The 10,780-nt window shown below is 41.3% G+C and overlaps 1 protein-coding gene across 4 annotated transcripts in view; it reads left to right on the forward strand.

Annotated features, from left to right (window-relative positions):
• LOC130249985 (chromodomain-helicase-DNA-binding protein 7-like) overlaps window positions 1–9,742 on the forward strand; it is a 44,903-nt gene extending 35,161 nt beyond the window's left edge. For 3 of the 4 annotated variants that reach the window (XM_056485201.1, XM_056485202.1, XM_056485199.1), the window contains one exon: window positions 6,237–8,436. In XM_056485201.1, the coding sequence (XP_056341176.1) occupies window positions 6,412–8,256 (1,845 nt within the window). In that variant the 5' untranslated portion in view covers window positions 6,237–6,411 and the 3' untranslated portion in view covers window positions 8,257–8,436. Of the gene's footprint in view, window positions 1–6,236 lie in introns of all 4 variants that reach the window. The other variant, XM_056485200.1, reaches the window with a different exon arrangement.
• The last annotated feature ends 1,038 nt before the right edge of the window (window positions 9,743–10,780 follow it).

Consider the following 10,780-nt stretch of genomic DNA (forward strand, 5'->3'; position numbering starts at 1 on the left):
AGCCCACCGAGGCAAGGCAGCCATGCAGCCCATGCAATCTCCTGGCTTTTACGTTTTTATATTTTTTATATTGGTTATACTGCTGCCTTGTCATGGTCAAACCTCATCAAGGGGTCACGTTGAGCATGTTACTGCTCCCCTTTATGGGGTTATTTGGGAGGTTAACACCTCTGTCAAATGATTTGAAGAGTATTCCTGAAATATTTTTGTGACCACAATTGTTTCTCTTACTTATCTGGGACTATTTTTAGATAAACCACCTCACATCTGTGTTTTAAACTTATGTTGGAGGAGAGGGTGGTCATGCAATGAAAAAGGCCTCTTAAAATTCCAGGTTACGTAACACTAAAACTGAAGTATTTCTAGATTAGGCTTGTTCCCTCTTCTCTCACCTCATGTTTGTAATGTACTTAAATGTAAAAAAATTTTTTTTTTTTTTGGTTATTCTTTTGGTTGCCTCATTAAAGGCCTCCAAGTACGTGCTCTAAACTTCCCTCTTTTTCTTCTGATCAGGAAAGAAAAACCATGCTAAGGCTTCTCCTGTAATATTATAAACTTAAAACTAGCAGTGCTCCCATGTTGGAGCGAAGAGCTTGCAGCCCAACTGGTATGGTGAATGCCTTCGTGTGATGTAACAGCAAGGCTCCGTGGGTTTGCATCAGAGTCCTCCTAAGTGACGCTCTTGTGGTCTCGTATCAGAGCTCCTGTGAGCTTGAATGACGTAGGATATTGTTTCCAAATGTGTGGCACAGGCTGAACTCCGGGCTGGTCATTCCTGCATCAGCTGCTTGACAGCAGCGAGCTGCCAAATATTCCAAGGCTGTAGTGCCCTCAGTTGCCTCAGTGAAAGCCTGTTTTTGCCAACGTACATCGTACATTAAGGAAATAAAATCCAGTCTGGCTTGTACGGAATGTTTTTATGAGAAATGTAGGATTTCATGGATTTCTTGGCAAAAAAAAAACATTACTGAATATCATTCATGGCATTTTAGCTGATTGTACATTGGCAAAACCTGTGACCTTTGAGGAAAAGCACCTAAGGTTTTCACCCCCCCCTTTCTTAATTTAACAAGAGGCGTTGACAGCCTTTAAGTTGCTGCTGCAAATTCCTGTAAGGATGTTTTTCTGTGAAGAACTAACTGAATTTTACTAAGATAAAGGTGATAGCAAACTTTTCAGAAATGCTTGAGTCATATTTGCTGATGCTTCCCACTAAGTCAGAATATTCCTGAAGTGCATCAGGTCATTCTTTTCATCTTTGTAAGTCCTGTCTTCCTTTCCTGGGACGAGGGGGAATGAGATTTCTGCCATCCTTTGATGTCTGAACTATACGGACTTAATTTTTAACACAGCTGTGCTGTGTGAAGTGTATAGTAGGGAAGCATTCTAAGTGAATTAAAAAAAAAAAAAAGGTCTTCAGGCATTCAGGAAACTAAGGTTCTTTGGAAGCTGCAGTCAGAAATGATGTTGCAATCACTTTACAGGTCTGGTCTTATATTTTGGCTAATCTATATGCAGGAGGAACATACCATGCATGGCATCTGGGACAGCAATGAAAAGTAAGCATTAAGCACGTAGGAGACAAGGCATGCTTCCCACGGACACACACTTGCATAACTGTCCTGGCATCAGCAGTGCTGTGTGCTCAGTAGGTGAATGAGGTGAAATGTAGAAGCCTCACCAGCCATCTTGCCCAATTTGAATGTCTTGTCGTGACTTTTTCTGTGTTGTCATGGTGTTACATGTGTTTATGAAGTTTTTGGTGAATGTTTTCCTTCAACTTTGTGAGTAAAATAAGGATGTGACTTTCATTGCTGTCATTTATGTCATGTCCTTCCATGCAGCAAATGCTTAAATTACTACCCCTAACAACCAGCAGGAGCTTAGCAGGTTTGAAAAGCAGTTTAAATGTGCAATGTTTAAATGCAGATTTAGTAGCTTCATGTTTAATCCTACATTTTGAGGCTCTGGTCTCAAAATGACCTTTGGCATGGTGTTATTTTTTAGCACGAGAGGTCTTTTTAGCCTAGTTCTTTAAAATAGCATGGTATTTGTGGTGTTTATTGCATCGTATGTAAGGGCATACTTCCATTATGTGAGTAGCTGGTTTGTTTGTGTCTGTCAAGTCCTTCAGAGTTTTGTCAGAGGTATCAACTAATAGCTGTAAAAATATAACTCTGCATGACACATGTCATTTCGAGCCTGGAGCAGTCAGTATTAGTTGCCTTCTTACCTTCTGTTTATTCATTTTATTTGCTGCATGGCCAAATGCTGCTGAATTTCTTCTATAGAAGGGTTGATAGCTGAATCAAGGAACCTGTTGATTTACAAAATGTTCTTTTGAATGGCAGAATGTGAGGAGGGTGTGGAGGGCATGGGCATCTGTGTGCTGCCCTTGCTGCTTCCTGATCTTGCCTGCCTGGATCTGCTGTTTTGGGAGCAAAACTAACGAAGTTCAGATTTTTAGTGTCTGCAGCCCTAGATAAGATTATGTGTATGCAGTCAGTTTAGTTCAACTTATAAAAGTAGGAAGTTACTGAAGACAACTGAGTGCATGCAGCTTTGGAATATTGAGCTGGACAATGGTTAACTACTACTTAAATTTGAGATCTAGCTGCTTAAGACTGGAATGTTGCAAACTGGAGTAAATGTAACTTGGTCTGTTGAGACAACAGGGTTGTTAAGCAATTGACTGTGTCCTGGTGGTTGGACTTGCACCACTATTTTGAATAGAAACAGGCTGTCTAGGCAGCCTTAACGAAATATATTCATGGACTCTTTAGGTCAGTCTTCTTGGAGCCATCTTTCATGTTCAGGAGCAGAAAAGTGATAGAATTTTATAGCAGAACCTGTATAGTTTAAGATGGCAATAAAAAAAAACTCACTGTCTTTTCATACATTCATACTTGGTTTCAGCTATTCACCTTTCTAAGGGTTCAGATACCCTTTTTACCCAAGAAACAGTCACTGTTTCTGTGTATGTTGGTTTTAAGTTGCAAGAATGCAGAGAAAAAGATGTACTGTCCCTTTTTTTGAACTATTTGATTTAAAAAAATGACTGTAGGCTGAGTTTATGAAGATTAGTCTTGCTATTAGTATGTCTGCATTTATGGGGAAGTAAACAGTGGTGCTGAATGAGTTTTTAAACTAGAATTATTGCTTGATACAGGTTCTACTTTTGTGTGTTGGTTTTTTTTGTTTTGAAAGAAGCAGACATAGTTGCAACTTAAAATAAGGCTTTGACTCTTGTGACTTGCTTAACTACCTAGATGTCTATCTACACTGTTAGAATAGAAGCTTGAGAGGTTAGTAGGTAATTCCAGTATTGGCTGTTTCCTTATCAAAACATTGGTTAATTTATTTTGATCAGGCTGTAGCTGCTACTGTCTTTCATGCTTCAACAGCTGCTGTTAGCCATATATCACATCAGAGATGTGACTTTTATTGGATAAAGTAGAATAAGGTTTGGTGTGAGCACAACTGACTGTTAATGGCTGTGGTCATTACATTAGGGGCTGCACTTAAATCTGAAGAAATACTCCTAAAATTTGAGACATCTTCTTTACTGTGGCCTCATGTTGTGTTTCAGATGTGGTAACTTTAGCATCCAGAGCTCAAACATGTTGATTCATGCCTCAGATAAAAATGCAGATCTAAAATCACATAATGGCAAACAGTGTTTTTGCTCGTAATTTTGATGATGGATTTGTTTGTTTACAAACTGATTCATAAGCTTAAAGGCTACTTTTCTTTTAAAAGGGTGTGTGCTTAGGAAGCCAGGCGAGTGCTAGGTTCCCTAGCACATCTCCTGCATTGCAAGGGATAGTACTTAGTCCTAACTGGCAAATTGAGATGGTATGAGCTGAACAGAAATGATGTGTGTTCAGTAAAACAAAACCCTTACCCTATTTTAATTTGGTTCTCTGGGTATAGTAGCAGATCCAAGCTACTATGAGCTGATGTTTACTGTTATCAGCGGCTGACTGGCCTGAATTTTATTGGAAGCTTGTCAGCTGAAAAACAGTAAACAAAGCTGATTCAAATGCTTGGTTGATGCTTGTAACCTTGTTTCTGGAGATGCTCTGTTAGCTTGTTATAAAGTTTCATTAGTGCTTCAGGAGAGTAGAGCCTGCTTGTCTTAAACATGGTTCTTATAGCAGGCATGATTTATATAATAAAATGTGTGGAAATTCTTACACGTTTGTAACTGTGTGGCTGTTTCTAGTGGATGGGTGGGATCTACTGGGCTGCAGTTTGTTATTGCCCAGATTACATCAGTGATTAGGAGGTAACAGTGTCTGTTGTGCTCTGCGTTTTAGCATTTATTTCCCAGCAAAGAGACTATTCTGTTAGATGGAGATGTCCAGCTTTAGCAGCCCCTGATGGCAGTGAGCAGCAGTAGTTGCAGCACCAGAAGTCCTTGAGCAATCACAGATCTTTGCCATGACTGCGGTCTGCTCCGAAGCAGTCTGATAGCAAAAGCTGCTTTTGGTGAAGGAGGTTCCTTCTCACCTTGTTGAAACTTCCTTATGGTGTGCTCTAATAAACTGAATGAGGTGGTAGATATTACAGATGGCTTCTGCCTAATAATGGAAATGAAATAAAACCAAATATTAGAGATATGAAGATGGCTCATAGGAGTTTACCTCCAAGTGATTTAGGAAGTGTTAATATCCCAGCCGAGCACTAAAGAGATTTAAGAGTGTGGTTTTAAAGGTGACATTCAAATGCTATTTTAAGAGGAGTGATAAATGCTTGTGCCTTTTCTCTTGCCCTCTGCTTCATGCTGTAGAAGGTCCTCTTGACAGTGGCTACAGGAAGGGTAATAAATGTGCTGATATTTTCTCCCTAAAACTTGTCTGGGACAAATCACCTTCAGTCAAACAGTCTGGCCTGGTATTTTGTGTCCAAAGCGACTGAAAGCATTTCTCCTCCATGACAGAATGCAAGATGTGAAAGCATAAACTTGTAAATGTTCTTTGCTTTGGTTGCTGGTTAAGGGCAATGGGTATCTGCAGGTAGAGTTGCCACTGAATTACAACCAAGGTACAAAAATAGTTTTATTTGCTAAGTGTATGGGCTCCCTTGACTGTTGTCTTAAAGTTTATTTTGCATGTAAGACACAGTGTTTAAATTCAGATTTTAAGAAGAAAAGACAGCATTACACTACCTTTATTCATAAATAATGGATCCAAATAAATCTTTGGAGTTCTTGTGGGAAGAGGATGGGGGACACGTTTTGAATAAACCAGTCTTTCCCGTGGGAAATGTGAATGAGAACTTTTCTGAATCTGCTATTACTGTGTAGTTGCTTTTTGCTTTTTATTCCCCAAGTCCAAATGTGTACCTTGTTACATTAGCTTTTTGTTAAGTCCTTTTGCCATTACTAATTCTCTTGAGTGAGTATTCAAGTTCTAAAGACAAAAAAACTTCAGTATGGGCTTCCAAAGTGCTGTAGTTGCAGTAGTAACATAATAACCTGGAGACGAGTAATGAACTCCAATGATACTATTCTGTGTTACCATCATAAAGGAAATTAGGATAAGCACCCTGTGATATGATAAAATTTTAAATTTGCTTTTCTTACACATAGTTTTGCTGAAATGGGAAGAAGCATTGCGTCTTTCAGTTTACAAATTAATTTAATTAGGATAAACTGTGTTAAAAAAAAAAAAAACGCCCTTCCTAAAGGCTAAGTCTTGGCATTTGGTCTGTATTTAGTTGAGTCATCTCTGTACTCATTTGAAAAAAATCTGTTGTGTGTATAACTAACTTTAGTTCATCGTAGGACCTGGTGCTTCTGCTTGCTCATCTGATTACGCAGCTCAAGGGAATAAGGTTAAGGACATGCTGTTGGTAACTAGAGCGTTTTCAGGGCTTTAGTTCAGCAGATGGGCTGCTCAGCTATATTCATGCATCTGCCTACCTGCTGTGGCAGCTGCTGCTACTGCGTGTTGTGTTCTTTTGTTCTGTTCCACCCAAGAAAGGAGCACTAGGAAGTGTAGTGAATGGATTAATTTAAGGTTAAGGCTAGTGTTTTGCTTGCTTCCTAACTCTCTATCATAATAAAGCTTTGGATAAAGCTAATGAATCCTTGGTAATGTGAAATAGATTTTTAAAATGTATTTCAGGGGGCTGAAACTAGCTAGCGTATAAATAACAGTCAAGTATGTTTTCTTTATGTTATCTATTTCAATATCTTCTTTTCTTTCTCCCCCTTCCCCTGTTTTTTCTAGGAGCAGTAACCAGACTTTGCCTGACACTGCGTGGTCCAAAAGAATTAAGGAAATATGGAATGACATGAAGGAGATTAGTTGAGGATTAAAGGCTTTGAGGACAAAACACCTCACCGAGGTGAAGCACAGACTAACATTCTGGTTGTAGCTCCAAGGAGCTGCGTGCTGAAAAAAGATGGCAGATCCAGGAATGATGAGTCTGTTTGGAGAAGATGGGAATATTTTCAGTGAAGGGTTGGAAGGTCTTGGAGAATGTGGATATCCTGAAAATACAGTGAATCCTATGGGTCAGCAAATGCCCATGGATCAAGGATTTCCCGCTTTACAGTCATCTCTTCATCATCCTCCTGCAAATCAAAACCAAGCCAAGTTGACCCATTTTGATCACTATAACCAATACGAACAGCAGAAAATGCACCTGATGGATCAGCCGAACAGGATGATAAGCAATGCCCCTGGGAATGGTATAGCGTCTCCTCATTCGCAGTATCACAACCCTCCAGTTCCTCAGGTTCCTCACAGCAGCGCTGCTGGTGGTCAGATGGGAGTCTATCCCGGCATGCAGAACGAGAGACACGGGCAGCCCTTCGTAGACAGTGGCTCCATGTGGGGACCACGGGCAGTTCAAGTGCCAGACCAGATAAGAGCACCGTACCAGCAGCAACAGCAGCAGCAGCAGCCACAACCGACACAGCCGCCACAGGCACCCTCCGGACCCCCTGGGCAGGGCCATCCTCAGCACATGCAGCAGATGGGAAACTACATGGCTCGTGGTGATTTTTCAATGCAGCAGCACGGCCAGCCACAGCAGCAGAGGATGAACCAGTTTTCTCAAGGCCAAGAAGGCCTCAATCAGGGAAACCCTTTCATTGCCACCTCAGGACCTGGCCACTTGTCTCATGTGCCCCAGCAGAATCCCAGTATGGCACCTTCCTTGCGACACTCAGTCCAGCAATTTCACCACCATCCCCCTACTGCTCTCCATGGGGAATCAGTAGCCCACAGTCCCAGATTCTCCCCTAATCCTCCCCAGCAGGGTGCTGTTAGGCCGCAAACACTTAATTTTAGTTCTCGGAGCCAGACGGTACCCTCACCTACTATAAACAACTCAGGGCAGTATTCTCGATATCCTTACAGTAACCTTAATCAGGGATTAGTTAATAATACAGGGATGAATCAGAATTTAGGCCTTACAAATAACACTCCAATGAATCAATCTGTACCAAGATACCCAAATGCTGTCGGATTTCCATCAAACAGTGGTCAAGGACTAATGCACCAGCAGCCCATCCACCCTAGTGGCTCACTTAACCAAATGAACACGCAAACTATGCACCCTTCACAGCCTCAGGGAACTTATGCCTCTCCACCTCCCATGTCACCTATGAAAGCAATGAGTAATCCAGCAGGTACACCTCCTCCACAGGTTAGACCTGGTAGTGCTGGAATGCCAATGGAAGTTGGCAGTTACCCAAATATACCCCATCCTCAGCCGTCACACCAGCCCCCTGGTGCCATGGGAATTGGACAAAGGAATATGGGCCCCAGAAACATGCAGCAGAATCGTCCATTTATGGGTATGTCTTCAACACCACGGGAGATGGGTGGGCACATGAGACCAAATGGTTGTCCAGGTGTTGGCCTTGCAGATCCACAAGCAATACAAGAGCGACTAATATCTGGCCAGCAGCTTCCTAGTCAACAGCAGTCTTTTCAACAGCAAATGCCAACCTGTCCTCCCATGCAGCCTCATCCAGGGATACATCATCAGTCTTCACCACCCCCACATCCTCATCATCAGCCTTGGGCACAGCTTCACCAGTCACCACAAAACACACCACAAAAAGTGCCTGTCCTTCAGGTAAGCTACTTCCAATTAGTAGAAAATGTTTTAAATGACTGTAAATGTCTTTCAGGATACACAAGAACTATGGTTTCAAAACGTTTGCCCCTGTTCAACTCCCTTGTTTGTTATTGGTTATGTGGTTTTTTTGGTGTACGGAGGCTGAAGGTAAAATGAGGCTCAGGGATATTTCTAACAAGCTTACGTAATTTTTATAGGATGACATGGATAGACCAAAATGCAATACAACAACAGGGCAAGCTGAATATTTACTATTTTCTTCATGTTGGTTCCTTTGGGGAGAAGATGAAAAGCACGTGTGAGAATTGTCATTTAAATGATGAAATTTTTGTATTTGCAACTTGGAGAAAGACGTGTGTGTTACAATGTGTTTGTTTTGGCCAAACCGAGGTATTTGTTTTTAAATCCTAAGGGAATGTTCTGTGGTTTTAAATTAAAGCTGAAATTGTTACACGTGAAAAAAAATTTCTGGCGTGAACTTCTTTAGCACTAAGTAATGTAACTGAGAAGCGATGGGGAAACAGTTTTTGCAAGGAGAGGACAAAAATGTGAATCAGTCTGAAATGAAATCTTAAAGAGAATGCAAAAGGCTCTGATTGCCAGGTTTTGATGGCCATATATTGCTTCCATGTAATTTTTCAATTAAAAGATAGAACTGTTAAGCTACAGAGGATCAAGATGTTTTAACGGTTTTGGCTGCTTGCTAGTATGTTAAGTTTCAGCTGAAAAAGTGCTTCTTGGAATCTTCACATTTGCCATTGTTTGCCTTTGACTTGGTCAGTCCTAATTCAAGAAGTTTGATACCAGATGATTCATCTGTGGCCGAGTGGTGCAGATAACAAAGGTTTACTAATTTCATTTTTTTTTTCTGATCAGTCGGTAATTAATGCCAAGTAGCTCTGCCCATAAATATTTGGAGACAATTGTTGGAATGCAGCTGTAATGACAGGATGCTACAATACTCTTAATAAATCATAAAAGCAGCTGTCCCGGGCAGTGTCCCGGGCCCGTGCGCAAAGCAGCTGCTCAGCCGTGCCCTGCGCTGCTGCCTGCCGGCTGCTCCCGTCCGCTGCTCCGCACAGCGTGAGCCGGGAGCCGGCTCTGGGAATCAGATGGACGCGCTGCGGAGAGGCAGCTGACAACGAGGGCTACATGGAGCAGCTCGGCAGCTGGGATGGGCTTCCACATTCCCCGTGGAAGAGAGGAGGAGGGGGGGAGCCCTGTGAGGGAGATTAGGGACTAAGCTGAGCAAGGGGAAAAGTGCACTGTCTTTCTCTGAGGGAGGAGGAAGCTCTCTGGAAGCATATCTTCAAGACCATCTTACTCTTTGCTGCCTACCTCAAAGCTGTTTTGAAATTTTAGATGTCTGTGTCAACCCTTCCTCTCCCTGCGTCTCCACGCACAGACTTGGTTTGGAGAACTTAAATTACAGTTTTTGCATGCATTTGGAGTTGTGTGTTCCTATCTGAGAGAGCGGATCTTGACAATGCCTCCTGTTACCAACTATGTGGGTAAGCAGGATGAAAAGGAGAGGACTCAAGGCTATAGGAAAAAATGAAGAGAATGAGTGGGTATTTGGGGAAGGGCGTAATGACAGCACAGAGAAATCGGTACAGAAAAGGTAGGAATGAGAAAAAGAAGTACAAGACATGGGTTTTTACTCTGAAGATGAACATCTAGCAGAAAAAAGACTTGAAAGAAAATTGTAGAAATAGTAACGTAAGACTTTTAAGACAGTCAAGGAACAAAACCCAGTGTCACTAGGATCTTTGATAACTTGTGATGGTGGGGGTGTGGGAGGAAATACTTGAGGTGGACTGTACCCTCCACCAGCATTAATTCCTTGTTTTCATCTGACCATCCAGTAAGCCTATTTTTGGCATTAAAAGGTGGTTTGGGAGAAGAAAGTTTACTTGTAAAATGTACAAGCTTGTTAAATGTTCTTGGGACATTTGTTTCCCTTTAATCAGTGAAGAGGTTAAATACAGGCAGCTCAACCCTTAAATAAGTTATGCAACCTATTACAGTGCTGAACTGCAAATGAATAGCTTGAAGAAAGGTAAGAGCTGAAACTAAATAATTAGAGGAAAACCACATAACTCCAGTTATTTGATTAAAATCAGTAACTCAGGCAGTTGTAGCAAGCCAAGTAACTTCTGTTTGCTTATTTCTGTTAAGTTTTTATCTGGTAAAAGCTACTGTTCACGTACCTTCCCATTAAGTAATTAGTTTGAGCCCTGACTTTAGTAATGAAACTCTTTTAACAGGCAGGCATTTCCCCCTTGAAAACTGTTTGGATGAAATGAGTATTGTTCAAATCAACGAAAACTTAACCCCTCCCCACCCCCTGGGGAAAAAATGCAGATGTGCGAAACCCCTGCTCTTAAGCCTGAATACAGAGTTGGTAGCTCTCCTGTGTCATGGTTTTCCTTTCATGTCAGTAGGCAGAAAACTGTTCACTGAACAGCAGTTATTTAAATGACTGGTTTGTTTCTATTTGTGTAAAATGAATCAACAAAATTAATATAGTCAGTGAAAATGGAAATCACTATGTACTTTAAAATCAACAGAAGTCATCTTAGTAATTATTTTTCAGTGATTTGAAGCTAGCCTTATCATGGGAAGGCTGTAATACTTGTGGTTAACCAAATTACTGTTTTGTTTTTAGATATGTTGGAAG

This window comes from Oenanthe melanoleuca, chromosome 2 (assembly GCF_029582105.1).
Source record: "Oenanthe melanoleuca isolate GR-GAL-2019-014 chromosome 2, OMel1.0, whole genome shotgun sequence".
Classification (NCBI taxonomy): Eukaryota; Metazoa; Chordata; class Aves; order Passeriformes; family Muscicapidae; genus Oenanthe; species Oenanthe melanoleuca.